Source organism: Gekko japonicus, unplaced genomic scaffold (assembly GCF_001447785.1).
Source record: "Gekko japonicus isolate JY-2015 unplaced genomic scaffold, Gekko_japonicus_V1.1 scaffold3643, whole genome shotgun sequence".
Lineage (NCBI taxonomy): Eukaryota > Metazoa > Chordata > Lepidosauria > Squamata > Gekkonidae > Gekko > Gekko japonicus.
In genome coordinates, this window is record NW_015174951.1 from 77,218 (window position 1) to 99,039 (window position 21,822).

A 21,822-nucleotide genomic window follows, 5' to 3' on the forward strand; every position below is an offset into this window, starting at 1 on the left:
CGGGGGTTGCTAGCTAGGAAGGGCCAGGTGAATGGTCCTTTCCTTTTATAGGGGATCCATTAGGTGGGAGGTAACTGTTCCAACCTGTGAACTCACCTACCTGTTAGTCTGTCCCAAAAACAACCCTATTGGTTGCCTATAGTAGTGGGAGGTTACCTATAAGGAGTGGCCAATATTGAAATCTAATACCTTACTCAAAGAAGGGCATCTGGGCAGGTGTGAAAACCTTGGCGTCAGGATGCTCCATTGTCGTGTTGATGAAGCTGGCCGTTCTATTGTAAACCAAATGTTCATTTGGCAGGAAATACCAATGCAGGAACAAAGCAGTGATGTGTCGTACGTGACCACAACTATTCCTGTAATGGGGGCTGTCTCTTCTCCAAGCTGTTGTTTCTTACTGCTCACAATAATGGAGGTGTGTGCTTCTTCACCAGGCTGGTAACTGTGTAGCTGAAACCTTATTCACGTGTAAGGCTTGTGTAGGCACCTTCTATGTGTTACATCACAACAGGTGACTTAAAGTATACAGTTCTCTGAGCCTGTGTGTGTGTGTGTGTGTGTGTGCACAGTCCATTGTGTGTAGCAATAAATATAGTCCACAAGCAAAATATCAAGTTCATTCTCTAACACCAGGCTCCACTCCCGAAATCTCCAGTAGTATCCCAATCCAGAACTGGCAACTCTAGCCTGCCCCCTCTGGAAGTAGGGATGCCAGCCTCCAGGTGGGACCTGGGGATCCTCCGGAATTACAGCTCATCTTCAGACTACAGAGATCAGTCCCCATAGGGTTGCCAGGTCCTAGCTGGCTACTGGTGGGAGGACGTCCGATCCGTCTTGTAGTTCTTCTGGTGCGTGCACAGAGATGACATCACCCAGAAGTGATGTCATTGTGTTTTCGATGTTGGGAGCACTCTAGGTTTTGCGCAAAACTCTATGGACATCACTCCCGGCTGACATCATCACATCGGCACCAGCAGCACTGGGAGGGAGCTTCTCGGGGGTGGGGCTTCCCCGCTGGCCATAGCGGATTGGGGGCTCTGAAATCGAGGAATCCCCTGGCCCCATCGGGGGAATGGCAACCCTAATGCTTTGGAGACTGAATTCTGTGGCATTGTACCCCACTGAGGTCCCTGTCCTTCCCAAACTCCATCCCCAAATCTCTAGGAGCTTCCAAAACTGGATCTGGTAACCCTACCCCTCCATCCCCCCAGTGGCTGGTGGCGACCTTGCAACCCTATCTGGAAGCAGCGTTTCAAGAAAAAAACACCAGAGTAGTTGGCTAGCTGTCTGTGTGTAACCAGAAGTTTCACTTTGAGGTGTGCAGTTCTCCCGGCTGACTGTTATGTTTAGAAGGCAGATATGAAAAGCACCATCAAAACTCACCCCCCTGGGCTGAGCTGGGAGTTTTTCATCTCTCCTAGTGCATAACCTTGACTTGGGGCAGGATGCCACAAGCAACTTCCACACTGCTCTTCTTAGTCCAAGCAATACAGAGTGGGGTTTCGGCCCCATACCAAAATGCCAACTAGTTGTCTAACTGCAGCCTAAGAGAACAATGCAAACAGTAGGTAGATCGATTTTTTTTTTTAGCATTTGGAGAGACTGTGCAAGTCCTTATCCTAAATGCAGAAATGTTCCATGTCTTATTCAGATGAGCAAATGCGACGTGCAAATGGTTCATCTGAGGAGAGTTGCATAATGAGGCCACAGAAACCATACTGCTTTGAACTTTGGGTACACAGACCAACTTATTAGGCAGGCTACTTGTATCAAAAATACATCCAGCATATTTTAATTATTTGAAACTGCCCTGAATGAATTCATTAATATCACCAACAACATTTGATTTTATGATCAAAGACTTTCAGAAATCTTTATTTTAAAACTGTGAACTATAATTAGACGTTGAGTCAACCACTGGTAGTTGTGTGAGTGTGTGTATACGTGCACTGCCCCTCCCCCCAGTCTTTTCATTCTAGCAATAAATGCAAATCATTAAGGTCTTCCTTTGTTTAACCAATCCTAACATTTTAATGGTAGTTTGTGCAATGACATGACTATCCAGATTCTTTTCAAAATCTCTGAGAACTGTGATTGTGTGTGCTTTGACGGGGAATCCTGGAGCACAAATGAGCCAAACCATGGTGCCAGAGGTATGAGTGACAGGCAATTTGTACCTGATAGAATAGGAGACAAAGATACACAGCAAGCAGAGTGGTTGATGCACTGATTCCTGCTAACAAGTTCAGGGTCCCAACACTAATACAGCAAGCATTGGGAGATTTGGGGGGTAGTACCCAGGGAGGCATTTGGGGAGGGTGTGATGTCACTTCCAGGTGATGCTCTAGTCTGCCTCCCCTGGTTTCTATGGTCTTTACTACAGAGGCTGAAAGAAATTCCTAGAGCTCTTCAGTTTCTCAGGAGAGGGGCATAGGACCTGGGGGGTGGGTAAATCCATGCCCTGGGCAGGTAAACAGGAGGCCTAAACTAGATGCTGGGTGCTTGCATGAGGAGCCTATTAGATTACAAATGGGTCAAAACTAGCATTACTAAACAGTTGACATCACTGTGGCTTCTGATAAAGGATGAGAGCACCATGCAAGTTAAATACACACAATGTACTGTGGAGTATACTAAAACTGATAAGTGGCAGCTATGGCTCAGCAGCAACTGACTTCCCCACAACCGCTACTGTCACAACTTCAAGAGGGCTGAAGAGGCCCAGGTGACTGGAATGTGTGAAACCAGCAGTGAGCCACTGATTTATGGGCATAGTGTGGGGGTGGAATGGTGACATCAGTTCTGGCATGGGGGAGTAGAACTCCCAGGTGGCCTCCAAAGACTGAAATTCTATTAGTAACTCCTTGTACTGGCAAAAAAAAAAAAGCATCACATTAAGACCCATTCTGCATCTAGCATTTGCTCCTTTGTTTTACCAAACCCACACTGGAAGAGAAAAAGATGCGGCTCAAAACCACATTCAGATACCCCAGGCTAACACTGTACTGACTGCAGAGTCACCCCTGAATGGCCACAAAACGGCCATAAATCTATGCAGACGGTACCATAAAACCAAGGGATCAAACGAAGTGAAAGTGGCATGCAGTCTGGACACTGCCATAAAATCTGACAATCAATCAAAGTGAAAATGGCATGCAATGCAGGGGGGGGGGGTTCTGTTCCAACGTGGGTTTGGTAAAACAGCGGAGCAAATGCTAGATGCACAATGGGCCTAAAGCAGATACTGATTTTGACTATTTGTGGATTCAGGATCTACTACTAAGTACTGTTGAAACTTTTAGGAGGTTTTTACACAGGATACTAAAAGCACCTTTGACCCTCATTACTGCACTTTGTACCCTGTATGAATGTTGTTAATAGCTGATTGCACGTACAAGAGAACTTGAATTTATATTGCCGCTAATGTAGGTTTTATATTCACATTTCAGATGAACTCAAGCATGAACCCATTTAAACCCCACATGTGAAAACACCTTCAGGTTTTTTACATGTGAAGATGCCTTAAAATACATTTTTGCATGTGCAGTGAAATGTCACTTTGAGTCTCTCATGGGTTAATTTTGAATATACAGTAATCCCATTCTTAATTTGATGGGGGGGGGCTGTATAGGAAGACAGATTTATAATTGTATTTTGATCTTCATGCTCTTCTGATGTTACATGCTATTGTTGTTCCATGCCACATAGTTGGTATACTATTGTATAATTTCAGGACCACCAAGTGAAGAAGTGTTCGGGAGCAAACCCTGCCTTGTAAACTAGAGAAATGTGAAAACCACATTTGATGATTGAAGTGATTTTTTTAAAGGAATGTGTGAAAATGTCCTAAGGGTATTTTTGCACAAAAGCCCTTAATGGTGGGTCTTTATCTAAGCAGTTTGTTATGTGAATATAAATGCCAACCATATGTTGTGCATAATTCTCATATATGCGTTCTCTTACAGACAGCTCATGATGTTCTTGCAAACAGAGTGTAAGAGAGGCTCAAAGGCAATTTTAAACCTCATGTATGAGAATGCTCTACAGGCCTATTTACACTACAAGTTTATATTGGTTTTATACCAGTTTTATTGGCTTGCTTCTCCCAAAGAATCCTGGGAACTGTAGTTTGGCAATAGTGCTGAGAATTCTGTGAGATTATGCATGTTTGCTTCATTCATACTGAAAAGTACGCAGACGGAGAGTGATTTCAGCAAAGCGTACTTTATTCGATCAGGAACAAGACGACTTTGGCCGGGCCGCAGGCCAGCTTATATCCCCCAAGAAACCGCCACCCAAAACACACCCCTACTTCCCTATAGGTTATTTACAGTGGCCGAGAGTCCCATAGGCTCTCTGCCGGGAACCTAGCCCCCTGATTGGAGCGGGCTAGGATCCGCATAGTCCATTGTCTCATGGAGCGAAGCTCTGCGTTTGTCTCTGGACTTGTCTGGACTGGATACATTACACATACTCTGCCCTTCTCCTCACTGGGGAACCAAAGCAACTTACATTGTTCTTCCTTCCCACATCTGATCCTCACAAGAACACTGTGAGATAGGTTGGGCTGAGAATATGTGACTGGCCCAAGGTCACCCAGCAAGCTTTCACAGCAGACTGGAGATTCAAGCTTAGATCTCCCAGGTTCTAGTTTGACACTTCCCAGGATTTCCCGGGTAGAGAAAACTACTATTAACCAATTTAAGTCTGCAAAGTAGATACCCTATGTCTGCATCACTAGTTCATCATGGCTTCTATCTGAGCAGGGCTAAGATAAGGAAACCTACTTTAGTGGGGGGGGGGTCTAACCTAGGATTAGTAGGCAGCATATAGCACCCTCACAAATTTACAGTTTCCATGGTTACTTGGAGAAAGCTATGTCAGTTAAACTGATTACGGACTTAAATTAGTTGTAAATGTAGATGTGCCACAGCTGTTTGCCTTATCTAACTGGAACAGGTTGATCTGTGCAAGCAGGTGTTTCAGTAAACCTTTCAGTACTTACTCCACTTGTGACCAGATTGTTCACAAGTTGTCAGGGCTTGTGCAAGAGCAAATGCAAAAACACCGGAAAACTGCAAGAGATGTTGAGGTTTGAACTCACTGAATATATGATTCTGAGACTGGTTGGGGCAAATAGAGGAAGAAAGACAGTAAACAGGGCTGCAGTCCTATGGACACTTTCCAAGGAATAAGCCCCATTAAATAAAATGTGACTTAACTCTTGAGCATAACTGCTTAGACTTGCTTCCTGGGCCCCTGAACATTTTAACCCTGATTAAAAGCAGAGCGGCTAGTGTTCGTCACTTTTGAGAGCTTCTTCCTAGATACCAGCCAGGCAGATGTCTGGTAATGTGTGTAGAGGGGAGGCCATATCTAACAAATATCTCCCTCACTGGTAGCTGGGGAATCCTCATTTTGGGAAGGCTAATATATATGCCCATCTCAGTACACGGAAATTGCTGTAGTTAACTCGTTAGCTTTGCTTGCTGCTTCATAACATCTCAGATGATAGACAGGCCATCTGTTTATCATGACAGGGAAATGGCTGAGAAGCTGAATGCATTTTTTGCCTCTGTCTTCACTGTGGAAGATGAGAAGTGCTTGCCCACTCCAGAACCACTGATTTCGGGAGGGGCGTTGAAAGACCTGAGTCAGATTGAGGTGATGAGAGAGGAGGTACTACAACTGATAGATAATTTAAAAACTGATAAATCACCAGGCCTGGATGGGATACATCTGAGAGTTCTGAAAGAACCCAAATGTGAACTTGTGGATCTCCTGACAAAAATATGTAATCTTTCATTAAAATCTGCCTCCATTCCTGAGGACTGGAAGGTAGTGAATGTCACTCCCATCTTTAAAAACGGTTCCAGAGGAGATCCGGGAAATTACAGGCCAGTCAGTCTGACGTCAATACCGGGTAAGTTGGTGGAAACTTTTATTAAGGAAAAAATTAGTAGGCACATTGATGAACATAAACTTTTGAGGCAGACTCAGCATGGCTTCTGTAAGGGAAGATCTTGTCTCACTAACCTGTTAGTGTTCTTTGAGGGAGTGAACAGACATGTGGACAAGGGGGACCCAATAGATATTGTTTACCTTGACTTCCAGAAAGCTTTTGATAAAGTTCCTCATCAAAGGCTCCTAAGTAAGCTCAATAATCACGGGATAAAAGGACAAGTCCTCTTGTGAATCAAAAACTGGCTAATTAATAGGAAACAGAGAGTGAGTATAAACGGGCAATTTTCTCAGTGGAGGGTGGTAAGCAGTGGGGTACTGCAGTACTGGGTCTGATGCTTTTTAACTTGTTCATTAATGATTTGGAATTGGGAGTAAGCAGTGAAGTGGCTAAATTTGTGAATGACGTGAAATTGTTCAGCGTGGTAAAAACCAGGGAGGATTTGGAGGCACTCCAAAGGGATCTGTTGAGAATCAGTGAGTGGGCATCAACATGACAAATGGGGTTCAGTGTGGCCAAGTGCAAAGTGATGCACATTGGGGCCAAAAATCCTAACTATAAATACACGTTGATGGGGTCTGAACTGGCAGAGGATGACCAAGAGAGAAATCTTGGAGTCGTAGTAGATAACCCACTGAAAACGTCGAGACAATGTGCGACTGCAGTAAAAAAAAGCCAGCGCTATGCTGGGGATCATTAGAAAAGGAATTGAAAACAAATCAGCCAGTATCATAATGACTCTGTATACATTGATGGTGCAACCTCATTTGGAATACTGTGTACAATTCTGGTCACCACACCCAGTGTTCCCTCTAAGCTGAGTTAGTGTGAGCTAGCTCACATTTTTTTAGCCTCCGGTGCACACATTTTTATCTTAGCTCAGGAAGGATGGCTACAGAGCAAACTAATTTATGCAGTAGCCAAATAGCTCGCTCACAATTTTAATGCCAGTTGCTCACAAAGTAGAATTTCTGCTCACAAGACTCAACAGCTTAGAGGGAACATTGACCACACCTCAAAAAGGATATTATAGCATTGGGGAAAGTGCAGAAAAGGGCAACTAGAATGACAAAAGGGTTGGAGCACTTTCCCTGTGAAGAAAAGTTAAAGCGTTTGGGGTTCTTTAGCTTCGAGAAATGACGACTGTGGGGTGACATGAAAGAGATTTACAAGATTATGCATGGGATAGAACAGGAAGAGAAAGTACTTTTCTCCCTTTCTCACAATACAAGAACTCATGGGCACTCAATTAAATTGCTGAGCAGTCAGGTTAGAATGGATAAAAGGAAGTACTTCTTCACTCAAAGAGTGATTAACACATGGAATTCACTGCCACAGGAGGTGGTGGTGGCTACAAGCATGGACAGCTTCAAGAGGGAAATGGATAAACATGGAGCAGAGGTCCATCTGTGGCTATTAGCCACAAGGTATAGATAAGAACTCTCAGGCTGGGGCAAAGTGATGCTCTGTCTTCTTGGTGCTTGGGGGGGGCAACAGTGGGAGGGCTTCTAGTGTCTTGGCCCCACTAATGGACCTCCTGATGGCACCTGGTATTTTTGGCCACTGTGTGACAGAGTGTTGGACTAGATGGGCCATTGGCCTGATCCAACATTGGCTGCTCTATTTTTATGTTCATATCAGTAGTAAAAATGAGTAAGATATCAAGGGGCATGTTGTGGCCATAATAAAATCACAGGAATGTCTCCCTGCTGTTTTGCTTATTTTTAAGGTTGCAACCTCCAGGTGGCACCTGGCACTCTCCTGATATTACCATTTATCTCCAGACAACCAAGATCAGTTCCCCAGGAGAAAATGGCTGTTTTGGAGAGGGGACTCTATGGCATTATACCCTGCTGAGATCCCTCCCCAAACCTCACCCTCCGCAAGATCCACCCCCCCAAATCTCCAGGTATTTTCCAACCCTACTTGTTTGAATGGTTAGGTGCTGCCTCTTTAAGCAAATGCAGAGCAAAAGAAGTTGCCAACCTCCAGGTAGTGGCTGGAGATATCCTGGGATTAAAACTGATTTCCAGGTAGGGTTGCCAGCCCCCAGGTCCCAGCGGGGGTTCCCCCACTTTTTGCGGCTTTGATCTGCCGCTGGCCAATTGGCCAGCAAGGGAAACCCCAGCCCCAAACAGGGATGTCATCATGTGATGTCCCCAACATAATGACATCACTTCCGGGTGATGCCATCGAGGCGGGGATGGCACATGGCAATGCTCTGGTTCTTGAGCGAACTACTGTTTTGAAGGCAAAAAACCATAGAGTTTTGCCCAAAAACTAGAGCATCACCCCTGATTTGTCATCACGCTGTGTGCACAAAGCACGCACAGCAGAAGCTCCCGGGAAGGACTGGAGAACCCCCCACAGGATGCCAGGTAGGCCCTGGCAACCCCGAATATTCCTAACCTTCCAACCCCAAAAAGGGACTTTTTCATCATAATAACATAAGAACATAAGAGATGCCAATGTTGGATCAGGCCAAAGGCCCATCCAGTCCAACACTCTGTATCACACAGTGGCCAGAAATACCAGGTGCCATCAGGAGGTCCACCAGTGGGGGTGTCCCCCCCACAACCTCTGGGTGACATCATCACGCTGGGGACGCCCTCTGGCAGGGGGTGGAGTTCCCCCCGGGGCCCGATCCGCCAGCGGTGGGTAACGGGCCTCCCGGGCGGGAATTTACAGCCTATGCCAGGTAGGCCCTGGCAACCCCAAATATTCCTAACCTTCCAACCCCAAAAGAGGACTTTTTCATCAGTTTTACAAAAAGCCCAAAAGAAGACAGGCACCAAAAAAAGCACATCTGATACCCTTAACCATCAGGGATTTGTCATTCCTGTAGCATTTCCTTGTTTCTGATTTAAAATATAACAGAACTTATTTAAAAAATGGACACCGACTGCCGAAATCTACACAGCCCATAAAAAATCACGACCAGGTAAAAAGATCCATTTATCCAAACCTGAAAACTCCAGGCCATCTTCCCATCTCTCTCTTAGGCCTCGCTTAGGGGTGTGGCTTCCAACCAGGCAGGCAGAGACTCCCCCAGCGGATTGCGGGGAAAGGCCACTTGCCTTGGGTGGAGCCTGGTTTCGGCCCTGCAGGGAAGGCGGAAGGAAGGAGGTGAGAAGAAGCTGTCAAGTGTTGTCCCTGTTGCTCCATCAATACTTTCTTCTCTCCCCCACCCCAAGCCAGCAAGCAGCCACTGCAGAGGCCTACCTGCTGAAACAGGCAGCCCTTGGTGTGTCCTTGGCCTAGTCTCTATCTTCTCAGGCCCTGTGCTCTCTGGGGCCTGCTTCATTCACAGCAGGCCGGCTACAGGTTGTGGATAACACCCTCACAGCCGTCCACCCTTGGCCACTCTTAAACCCCTTCCTCAGTCATTTGCCGCCTCTGCCATTCCCATAGCCTAGAAAGCGGAATTTTGTTTCGCTCTTGCACCCTCCAGCTTCTTGCCCTTGCTGAAACTGGCTTCTTGGAAGACTGGAAAGCAGGTATTTGTAGCTCTGCAGGGAGCGAATCTACCTGAAAGGGAGAAGTGGGCTTGCTGGTGGGCTGGAAAAGGGTTAAACCCACCCCTTTTGCAATATCAATTCTCCTTCTCCCCATCCTCAGCAGGTGGGCCTTGCAGTTTGAAAAGGGTTGTTGGTCTGTTGTTACATTCATGTGGCCCAGAGACAGCCACTGTTATTTTCTTCTCCTTCAGGGACGATTGCTTTTCTCACACCTCTCCTCTTGAAGGCTGCACTGGAAACACGACCCTGATTCTTGCCAAACTGTTGCAGACGTCACTGCTACCCATTCCCCCTGCTTTTTTTTTTTTTTAAAAAAGTCCAGACCTCTGTTTCCCTTTGCATTTTATGTGGCTTGGTACATCAGGGGCACTCTCCCTTTGTTGAGTCTGCAGGCAGTTTTGGAATTTGGAGAAAGAGTAACGGATGCCACCACAAGATGGCTGCCGTGAGGCAGGGTCAGTCACAAAATGTTGGGAGGTTCCAAGCCAGGCACCTTCCTATGGTGGAGACAGCTGCTTCTGAATGGACAGGCACAAAGGCCATGCCTCCCCTGCTCCCCCTCCTGCTCTACAGTTGTAGAGAAAAGCTGAGTTTTGCATTGGGGGAGGGATTGACCCGCATTGAAAGGTTTTTGCGTCCAGAGCCATGAGAAAGTTCATATCTGTTATCAAGCTGAGGGCATGTGCCTGTGCAATAACAACCCCAGAGGTTTGCTTAGTGTCCCCTGTCAGAGATGGACCCATCAGTCCCTGATTCGTTTTTTTCTGTTCTATACCTGATTCTTTCTCTCTTGTCCCCACAATTCAAAAAGCAAGCAGACAGCAGGAAGCGTATCAATGGGTACCATGCTGGGAATCACCAGTTTATGTCATGCCTCCGTCTCACCATCTTTCTTTCATGTTTAAGTTTGGGCCTTGATACAGACTCAGCTTGCTGCCTTCTCTGGCAGTGTTCATCAGCATTCTCTTTGGGTTTCAGCATTCACTCTGATATTATGTCTCTGACTCGTCCGCCGCTTGCCTCCTCTCTCACACTATAACCTCCTCTTTTGGCCTCTGCCTCTGGACAGGCTCCTGCCGTTCGTCTCTGCAGTGGAATTCCCTCTCTCTGGCTGTCGTCTTATCAGTGCTTGAATTATGTATTTTATTTATTTGTTTTAAGAATCTGTATGCTGCCCCTCAGGCTGGGTAGAATGGCAAAACATAAAATCACAATAAAATATGATCAATTCAAACAAAATCAAGCCTGATAGCATGAAAAAGACAGCAACAGCAACAACAAAAACGAAGTAAAAACCACTTACTAGGGAATACTGGCCTCCTAGGCTTTTGGGAGGGCCTGCTTAACTCCTGTTCTCAGTAGTTTGGGCAATGACATGATTTGGCAATGATTTATCAAAAACATTTCTACCTTTTCTCCCTATAATTATCAGTAGTGCATCCCCCTCCTTAGACGCTGCACTTGCCACCTTCCGCTTGTTTCTGTTTTCAAGCATTGACTTAATTGTGTTGTCAGCTTACCAATATTTGTTGTATTTATTTAGATATTTATACCCGGCTGTTCTTCCCAGTGGGGTCCCAAAAGCAACTTGTAGCATCATTCTCAACTCCATTTTATTCTCTCAACAATCGCCCTGGGAGGTAGGTTAGGCGGAGAGAGAATGGACCACCACGCAGCCCCCCAGTAAACTTCATAGCTGAGTGGGTAGTCAGACCAGGCACTCTAACCAGTACAGTAAACTTCATTTATTTGTTTAAGGGATTTGTTGGCTATTTCTCTAGCAACAACCAAAAAAGAAAAAGCTCAAAAGCAATTACTTACAAGGAAACAAATACATAAAATCTAGTGCATTAAAACCAATAGAATCAGAAAATACATTATCAGTAAAATCAATGTTGAAAGACACAACAGCATAAATAACACTGTTAAAATAATTCAGCTGGCAATCAGTCAATGAGACCAAGACAACTCAGCAACAATCAGGCAGCAGTCAAAGCACCTTAGCAGCAGCAATCAGTGAAATTGTTTAAACCCAGAGAGACACAAATGTCAGGGCAAATGAAAATGGTTTCTTCTGACAGTTAAAGCTTAAAAGTCTAGGTACCAGGTGAACTGCTGAGGGAAGGGAATTTTAGCACTGAGGAAGTTGAACCCTGATTGGGATCCTTGTATCTACAGGATCACAGGTACTACCACCATGAGGGCACTCAAGTAATTCTACAGCTAGAAAGCACGAATGCCAAAAGCCAAGGCTCCTAGTCCACCCACATGAGCGGAATTAGAAATGCCACTTTGCATGCGGCCCCTCATGGCTTGCCTGAAGACAGTGTAGCCTGAATTTTGTGCAAGTTTTCTCAGAAAGAAATGCCACTGAGGTCCTTTGTGTACAGGAAAGCAACCTCCTAGTACGTTCTTGTTTGAGATTTTACTTTCGTTTTGATATCTACAAGAAATGTTGGTGGTTTCATACATGAACAGAGAACAGTAATGAGAGAAGTGGCTGACCCCTGTGAATGGCTGTAAAAGGAAATGTCTGTCATTTTCCCCTTATCCAGCTTTGAGAGATTTCGAAGTTTTCAAAGTGAGAAACTGATAACCCAGAGGGAAAAGGTGATGCCATGGCAGCTGTCCTCCTAACCCCTCCACCGCACTCAGGTAAGTGTGCCCAAAGCTACTGGAATAGGGGTGGGGGTGAGGGTGACTGGGGAATATTATCTAACCGGGAAGCTGCAACCCACAACAAATTGATCATTGGACAGACTAGTGGACTGGGTTTAGTCTCCTCTGTACCTAATCCTCAAACCCAGATCCACTTCAGTGGCCCATAAAGATATCTTCCTTCCATTCCCAGTGATGGCTGAGGAGAATTCCCTCAAAAAAAGGGCTGCAGAGACTGAGCATGCCCTTTTGGAGCCCTCCTTCCCGTGAGGGCTGCCCCTCTCCACCAGCAAACCAACCCAGGGGAGGGAGGAAGGGTAGACAGAAAGACCCTGGGAAGGCAGCTTCCCTCCATGATAGGGGCGTGAGTGAAACTGTTGTTTTCTTTGTACAAGCTCTGCGTTGCAGCATATCCATGCCCTGTTCTCTTTCTCCCCACCATGTCCTGTCCCCCACGCAAACCCTGCCAGTTGCCAGCCTTCACTGTATTATCATTTACCACTAGGAAATGTTGGGGAATTTGTGATTAGAGACGAGGCATAGACTGGGAATAGGGTTGCTAGCTCTGGTTTGGGAAACAACTGGAGATTTGGGGGGGTGGAGCCTGAGGAGGGCGGGGTTTGGGGAGGGGAGGGGCTTCAGTGGGACATAATGCCATAGAGTCCACCTTCCAAAGCAGCCTTTTTCTCCAGGTGAGCAGATCTCTTGTCACTTTGAGATCAGCTATAATCCCAGGAGATCTCTAGCTATTCCATGGAAGCTGGCAAACCCAACTGGGAAGGCAAATGGCCTTGTAGCAGACCAGGCTGAGAGGCCCCTGCAGTTCTGAGTGGAGCTACTGAGTCTTGGCTCTGTTTGCCTCTGGTGCCGGCATCCCTCTAGCGCAGTGACCCACTAGGAACTTTCCTTGTAAGCAGGGGTCATTTCGTAGGAAAAGCGGTGCAGGAGCTCATTAGCATAACTCATTAAGATAACTTATTTGCATATGCCACACCCCCTGACATCACCGGAAGTGTGTCAGAAGGCAACACCCACTGCAACTTACCTGGCTGCTTCTTGCTCCTCATGGCCCAGGGCTGCTGGGAGCAGGGGGTGGGGCTCGTTGCATGTGCCCGCCCCCTGGGCTCTTTATTGCCAGAGCTCCGCTCCTGTGCGCTCCTGCAGGAAATGACCCCTGCTTGTAAGTTAAATGGCCAGTCCACCCTTGTTAGAGGCACACAGTTAAGCAGTCTGCTGTCTTTATATTTGCAATAATTTGTTCTTTTGTGACCATACGCTGCTAAAAACTGTGAGCCTTTCAGTGACAGAAACCAGGTGCCTTATGCGAAGCTACAAATTAGTGATTGCCTGATCTCTCCCCCCCCCCCCCCCCCAGCTATTGGCTGAGCTTTTGAGATGCTTCAGAATGTTCACAATTATTCTGACAGGTCTAGAGAAAACTCTGAGCCATAGAATGTTGGCAAAGAGTTCAGGTTCTGTTAGGAACAATTCTGTTACGAAAGAAGCTTCTAAGTACTGGGAGATTAACCTCAGCCTAGGAACATGAAAAGCTGTGTTTAGCTGACCACAAGCTTGTGGGTGGGGGGTACAGGTAGGGGATGCTACATAATCTAGAAAATTGATTAGGAAAAGAGATCCAGGAGATAAAGGAAGTAAAGAGAGTTGGAGACCAGTGAGGCACCTTACCTTAAGGAGACTGAATTTCATATTCTGGAGTACCCACAAAAATATTTGCTAAAGCTACTTTATTTATTTAGAGAAGGTATATGTTGTTTCTCCATAAAAACAACTACATAAATTACCAATATTAATCATAGTCACGGCCATGGGCATAAAATAGCCGCTGAGCTGCATAAAAATATTCATACAAAAATTCCACATACTAGAAGCAACAAACAGCTAAAAATATAAAAACACTTTGTTAAGAGCCTGGGTAATAGGCAATAGTTTGGTGGGGCACCTAAAAGAGAGTAAGGCAGATGCTGAGGGAGCCTCAAGGGGAAGGGCTTTCCAAAGATGAGGTGCCACCACTGAAAATGCCGTGCGTTTAGTCACCATCCACCTCATACCTGCAGGCAATGACATAAAGAGCAAGGCTTGGGAGGCAGACGTTAACTGTTGAGCAGGGTGGTGTGAGAGAAGACAACCCTTCTAGCTATTACATGTGATCATACCTTCCTGCAAGGAGCTCTGGCTCAAGTAAATGGTTCTTCCCCCTCTGTGCTTTATTTATTTATTTCATTAGACTGATATCCCACCCTCCCCACATTGTAGGCTCAGGGTGGGTACCAACATATATATATATATATTTGCAATCAATGCAGATTTACAAATTAAAACATATTTGCGCTCACAACAGCCCTGCAAGGTAGGCGGTTCAGAGTGACTGTCTGCCAGAAGCTCATTCAGACCTCATTGCAGTTCACTGGCTGTCAGCTTGCTTGCTGTTATTTTTTACTCAATTTTTTTAGAACAGGGTCAGCAGGTATAAATTAATGCCTACTGATCTCCCAAGGAGATTGTGCAGCACTCTAAGGCTCTTAAGCAATAACAAAGGAAGGGTTGGATTGGGTCAGTGACCAAGTCTCAGGAAGGAGGCTTGAAGACAAGGGCCAAGCATCAGTCCAGGGTACAGACTCTTAGGTGCATAATTTCCTTGATGTCACACATTTTTATGAAGAGTTTGGACCCCAAAAGATATTGTCTAAAGAGTGGCAAGTTTGGGAACTCCTTAGAAATGAGTTCCTGACAGAACATTTGTTTCTGCTGGCAGCTCCAGTGCTGTGCATAATGAGAGATTAACTGAGGGATCCCGGTTATCCGAGCCTTGAAAACACTAGGAAACAGCCTTGAAAATGTTAGGAAACGTTAGACGTGTTCTCCCATTTAATGTGTGAGCCAAACGTCAAAGATGTTAATGGAGCCAATCTTCTGTTGTCTTCAGCCGTTCTTTTGCCTCCGCTAGTGTTTTGGCCTCAAGCGCTGGTTGTTTCAACACACTCTCTTGCCAGAATTATTTTAATGAAGGTGGCTGCCTACCCAGAGCTGGGCATTTCTGCTCTGTGCAGTAATTGGTGCAGATTTACCGTGCTAATTAAAAGTCTCCATGGCTTCACTTGGTGTGGCTCACCTCCTTACAAAGGTGTGGCGTACAATTCTTCAAAGGGGGGGGAGGGGCATGGTACAGCGGTGAGCCCGTTCTTGATGTACCAGAAGTCCTGGCACCCCTACGAGTGGCATCGTAATTTCAGTAGCTGCTAGGCAAAGCTTTTTCACAGCCTGAGATCGTGGAGACGTGCTATCAGAGGCCATTTCCACATGAAGAAATTTAGAGTCCAGTGGCACTTTTAAGACCAACAAAGTTTTATTCAAGATATGAGCTTTCACGTGCGGTAAAGCCAGAATTGCTGCTGTATGGGTGGGAAAGCTCCTGTTTCTCCTGCCTGCAGCCATAGGCGTAATCTTCGTGGGGGCGGCGGGGCGGGAGCCCCCGCCGAAATTTTCAGGAAGGTACTCAGCCTCCCCCGGGAGCCACCCTTGCTCCTAGCAAAGCAATGCCTCTGGTCGAGCCCCAGCCCCCCCCGGGAAATTGGAAAGTCTACACCCTTGCCTGCAGCCATTTTCCACGTCGCTGTCCCCAAAGCATAGGGTTGCCAGCTCTGGGTTAGGAAACGGCTGAAGATTTAGGGTGTGGAGCCCAGGGAGGACATGGTTTGGGGAGGAGAGGGGCCTCAGCAGGGTGTAATGCTAGGGTTGCCAGATCCAGGCTAGGAAATACCTGGAGATTTGGGAGGGGTGCTGAGGAGGGCAGAGTTTGGGGAGGGGAGGTTCTTTAATACAATAGAATGCCATAGAGCAGAGGTGTCAAACTCATTTGTTACGACGGCCGAATCTGACATAAATGTTACTTTATCGGGCCGGGCCATGTGTGCCATAAAACATTAATGCCAGGTACCAGGGATATAAACTGTATAAAGGACAGTGGCTGGTAAGCTGCAAATTGTTGTATCCTCACTGCAAGGCTCCATGGGCTGGGAGGGGGGGTGTAAAGAAAAACCCGTACAGGTGGACTGGAGAGCCAGCAGTGCAGCACTGGGCAGATGTTCCCACATTGCTTGATTGGTGCAGACGAGGTTGTTCCTCTGTGCTAACACCACAATTGGAGTGGCTCTGCCCATCCCCCCCGAGCAGTCTCCTGTTCCCTCCCTTGTACTAGTTGCTTGCGGGCCACATAAAAGTCCTAGACGGGCCAGTTTCGGCCCCTGGGCCTTATGTTTGACACGCCTACAAGAGTCCAACTTCCAAAGCGACTATTTTATCCAGGTGAACTGATCCCTGTCACCTGGAGATCACTTGTAATCCCAGGAGATCTCCAGCTACTACCTGAATGTTGACAACCCTCTGTACTAATGCCATAGAGTCCACTTTCCAAAGCAGCCATTTTCTGCAGGGGAGCTGATCGCTTCAGCCTGGAGACCAGCTGTAATTCTGGGCGATCTCCAGCCACCACCTGGAAGATGGTAACCCTGCATCAGCAGCCATTTCCTTCCCCTGCCCCATGGGGCCATTTTTGTTTTTGTTTTAAATTTGCAATATGTCTAAAAGGTTCTCTGAATTGCCAGCTTTTATTTTAAAAAATAGTATCTCGCTGTTTGAGTTGGGGAAAGGCGTATCTCTGCGATGGTAGCTGTGAGAGGAAGGAAGGAAGGAATTCAGAGAACCTGTAGCGCATATTGTTAATGATGGCCTATAGATCTAGTGATATTCAATTGTCATTTTTTAAAAAATGGAAAAAGGCCCAGTAGCCCAGGGGAGAGGGAGACAGCTGTTGCTGGAGGACTGACTAGGGCAGATATATTATTATTATGGAGGGTCTAAGAACGCCTTTCTCCCTAACTAGGGCCACATTGAACAGGGACGGGGCTGCCTACTGGCACCCAGGTGGTGGGCTGTTGTTTCTCCGACTCGGCTTCATTTCCTTCCCAGGCAGTCTTCGGTCGGGACGTTCGTCAGGAAACCTGCTGTGTGGAAGCCACCTTGCTGCTGCACGGTATTGGCAGGCCCACCAGCAACAGGAAAACGACATAAGCCTGTCCCAGTGTGGAAAACCCCAGAGTGTAGTGAGTTGTATAGGTCAATGGGCTGATTTCACATAAGGCAGCTTAATATGTTCAAAGGTTGCAAGAGCAGGACGTGGTGCAGGGTGCCATTTTCTGCAAAGTGTTGCAGTTGCCTGTGACACCCCCCCCTTCTGTCATCCATGCAGAAGACCTACTGACCAGCACGCTTATGAAGAAGATGAATACACCGACTCTGGAGCAGGATGTCAATGTGACCGTCATCGGAGGTATGGTTGCCAATCCCACTGCAGGCTTAGAGAGTCCTCTCCCCCATCCAGCCACAGGGCCACCACAGGAGCAGTAAAGATTTTCACATTTATAACCCTAGAGTGCTCAGAGTTTAGATAATATATATGTAGATTGGAGCAGAGGTCCATCAGTGGCCATTAGCCGCAAAGTGTAGATAGGAACTCACAGGCTGGGGCAGGTGATGCTCTGTATTCTTGGTGCTTGGGGGGGGGGCAACAGTGGGAGGGCTTCTAGTGTCCTGGCCCCACTGATGATCTCCTGATGGCACCTGGTATTTTTGGCCACTGTGTGACAGAGTGTTGGACAGGATGGGCCATTGGCCTGATCCAACATTGGCTTCTCTTATGTTCTTAAATTTATCCTCCTGACAGCACTCTGAAGTGTACTGCAGCCCTCCAGTGGGGCAAATAGCACTCCCAGAGCTGTTTTGGGGCCATAAGCCCCTTTTCCACCCGTGCCATGGTCCTGGGCCTTGTCTGCACTTACAGTTTCCTCTGGAGAATCTGAGAAGTCAAGCCTTAATGGTTGACTTTGCAGTCGCACACATTCCCTGTTCACTGGTCCCCCCCCCCCGGTTAATTTATTTGTGTATTCTGTATACATTCTGCATCTACAAGCAAAACCCACATTATTTGAGCTAACTGGCTGCTTTGTCTAAGATGAAGAGAAAGGCAAACATCTCTCAAAACTTTTAACTGCAGACCCAACCCTTCCCCTCCTCCCTCATGATTCTGCAAAAATAAGGGGAAGGGAGGGGGAAATCCAACTTCACACATTGAAGACTGACACATTTGGGAGCAGGGAATCCCGTAGCCTTTTATATTTACTGATTCCTTCGTATGCTCTCTCTAGCTTTTTTTAAATGTGCCTGAACAGGAGGACACGTCATCTTTTGTTTTGGAGGAGGGAAAGAAAACAGAACAAGGAGGGAGCGTCAGTCTAAAGAGAGATGCAGAAATGGGGGAGGGCAGTGGGCAGCACTTGAATACCTCCAGAAACAATTCTGCTTTAGAAAGGATTAGCAATTTGAAAGGGGATGAAAACAAAGAATCACAGCAAAAGGAGTTTTGGTAACTGCGGGGCAACAGTGTGCTGGAAGCGGCCTGAATGCAGATTCCTGTAAAACAAATGCAGAAACAAGAAAAAGCCCTGACACAAACTGGAAGTGAAAGAGGGAGGGAATGCAGAATGGAAAAATAGAATGCGCTCAGAAACCGAGGCAAAATACGAGTGCAGAAAGGGCCCTGATTGAAACCAGAACCCCGAGTGCTTGGGAAATGTGTTCCAAGCAGCTGACGTGTGACTGCCAAGCTGAAAGTTGGGCCATGGGAACCAAACCCAACACATGGAAAACTGTAATATTTGGTTTGGCTCTTGGAATTATTGAAAAGGTCATGGAAGACAAGATAGGATTCTGTGTTGGCACATACGGGCAGGTAAATTCAGTAATGGTGCAAGGTCATTGAAATCGCACCATGCATTAAAGCAAAGGCAGCTTGCTATGTCTGTGACTCCAGCAGAAGACAAAAGGGTTCACTCCAAAGGCAGGCTTATTTAGGCTGAGATCCTGTCCCCCCTCCTAAGGGATAACAGCCCATAAAAATGCAGAGCTAGATGGTGACCCTGACACCCTTGCTCTCTTAACCATGCTTTAAAAAGATCAGGAGGAGGCTGCACATGTGTACCTTTTTCTGTCTTAGTGTTAATTACAATTTGGCGTCTGCACTGGTATAAAACATGACTGTTAAACCGGCTGGCAAACCGGCTTCGAACCTGGCTTTAAAATTCAGGATCAAGAACCAGTGTGGTGTAGTGATTAAGAGCAATGGGCAGACTGTAATCTGGAGAACCGGAGTTGATTCTCCGCTTATTCACATGAAGCTTGCTGGCAAGCCTGTAAGGTTTTCAGAGTGAGAGACAAACAGAGATGGATTGCCATTGCCTTCTCTGTGCAGATTTCCTTAGTGGTCTTCCATCCAAGTATGACTCTGTTTAGCAGCTGAGATCCGATGAGACTGGGGTATCTAGATTAGGGTGACAGAATACTACACCCTGCTAAAAAGGAGAGAGGTCAAAGGAATTTGTGTGTGAGAGAAAGGAGTGTGCATATTCCTAACCGTGATCATCCACAGCATGGTAACGGGTTTTCTGTTTTTTTTAATACAGCTGTCATTGCCGTGGTTTTAGTCACTCTCCTTTCGGTCATTGTGCTGATTATCATATACATGTACAAGAACAAAGGCACCTACCGTACCTATGAACAGCGAGATACAGATCCAGAAGGGTCGGTCCAGATGGAGGATCTGCCCGGTAAAGGTGAAAAAGAAGAGTACTTCATCTAGAGAACAGGATACCAGGTGGTTGGCACGTTTTGGACACTGAGCTTTACAGAGAAACAGCTACATTTGTTTGATTTTTTTTAGCAAGGTATTAAAGCTGTATTATTTATTTCATTTTATATTAGCGCTGTACCCCAGGGAGCTCAAGGTTAAATTGATGGTAGAGGGGTAAGCCCCTTCCTGCACTGTGGAAACCCTTGAATAGTAGGGTTAAAATGCAAAGGCTGGCTGTTCAACCCCAATTTTATTTATTTAGAGGTAGGGTTGAGGTAGGAGAATACTCATTGGAGCCTTGACTTTTCTTTTTTGCTTTCTGCTGATGTAGGAACTCAGCCCACACACTGACAGCCCTTACCTTAGAATGTCTTTGATATACATAAAGGCAGTGAAACATGGGGAGGAGCTTAAATTAAACACCACCCAGCCAGTTTTACATTCCTCAACCTGCAATGTACTTGCAAAAGTTAAACTGACCAACATGCTTATTTAAGTTTAGAAGTTGCTCTCAGTATCTTTCAGTCCTGCAGCAATTCCCACCTGCTAGTAAATAACACAGATGAGGCTCAGGGGCACTTCGTTTGTCAGACACCCTATGATTCAGGATCCTGCAGTCATCTCTAATTTCCAAGTACAAGCAGTTGCCTCTGTTTTAGCCTATATCCTTTTGTAGTAGTTTCCACACTTTTATTTTCATTAACACCTGTTTCATAGAAGACACAGCAGCAAATTCAGGTTTACTGCTATAGCCAATGCTGGCTCTTTGGGGAGCATACCGGTATAATGCATTTGCTTTCAAATATTCTTTAACTCACCCACTCTTTACAGTTTTAGGTGCAGATCATATGAATTGTACTGTCTGAAGAGGGGCAAAAAGGAACCACTAATCAAATCTTGCCTTTGTTTGCTCTTTGGTTCCAGACCCTCCTTTAGCAGGGGATCCCATTCTGCAACACATTGAGGTTCCTGTGATCTGTCTGGACTCTTGTTTCACTCCTTTAAAAAAAAAAAATCTGACTTTTCATATCAGATAGCCTCTTAAAACAGACAGCTGCCCTGAAGTGTTGAAATGTTCAAAGCAGCTACTGTGTTGAGTTCTCCCCCTTACATCTGTAACACGTGGTAACTTGTGTCCTGATGTCATCACACTTGCTCTGTATCATTGGTTGCCACCGGCAGGGAGGTGTACAATGAATTGACTCACTGCTTTCAGTGCCATAGAGTTTAGAATTTTTATGATTTGACAGATTCCTAGTTGGTTTACTGAGTTTTATCAAGTTTTCTTGATCACTTTTTATGCAAAAGCATCTGATCAATAAGGTAAAAATAAACAAGAACATCAGTCTTTGGAATATGTGTTGGTACATATTTGGGGGAAAGCAACGGAGAATTAGACAAGAGGATGCCGTTTTGAATTGCCACTTCATGTTCTACAGGGTGTTTCCTTCTATCTCTCAATCAGCTGTGAAATCATGAAACTAATCATAGGGTGTATTTAGGTGTCTCAACAAACTGTGATGGGCTCGAAGGTTGTCAGTATGATCACAGTCCAGTCAGCCACAATGTTCAAATGCAGGTGGTCTGAACATACTGAAGTCTTACAGTTTTACTCCTTACAAGTGGGGATTCTGAACTAGGATGAAGCTGAAGCTTGTGAGAAGTAAATAAATAAATTCTAGTTTACCTGGGGGTGCCTACATTTAGTTATCAGGGCAAACTGGAGTTTGATCAAACTTTGAAGTTTTCAGAAAAGCTTTAGGCAGAAGAGGAGGTGGGCAAAACAAAAAAGCTGTGTCTGTGCTAAACTCTGCTCAGTTTCTTGTGACATCTGAACAAGTTTATGCTTACTTGAATCTAAGTTTCAATGCAATAAGTGGTACTTATTTGCAAATACATGTGCTCGTGCCTACAGCATAGGAACAATGTGAAATATTTCACACGGTCCAGGCATAATAAAACAGGAGGAACAGCTATAAGGG

General features: G+C 45.9%; 1 protein-coding gene across 1 annotated transcript in view; it reads left to right on the forward strand.

Annotated features, from left to right (window-relative positions):
* Window positions 1–21,115, forward strand: part of SMAGP (small cell adhesion glycoprotein) — a 24,153-nt gene extending 3,038 nt beyond the window's left edge. Inside the window, exons 2-4 of the mRNA XM_015425131.1 lie at window positions 12,036–12,135; window positions 17,405–17,485; window positions 19,674–21,115. Coding sequence (XP_015280617.1) covers window positions 12,099–12,135; window positions 17,405–17,485; window positions 19,674–19,849 — 294 coding nt within the window. The 5' untranslated portion in view covers window positions 12,036–12,098 and the 3' untranslated portion in view covers window positions 19,850–21,115. The remainder of the gene's footprint in view (window positions 1–12,035; window positions 12,136–17,404; window positions 17,486–19,673) is intronic.
* Window positions 21,116–21,822: the final 707 nt, after the last annotated feature.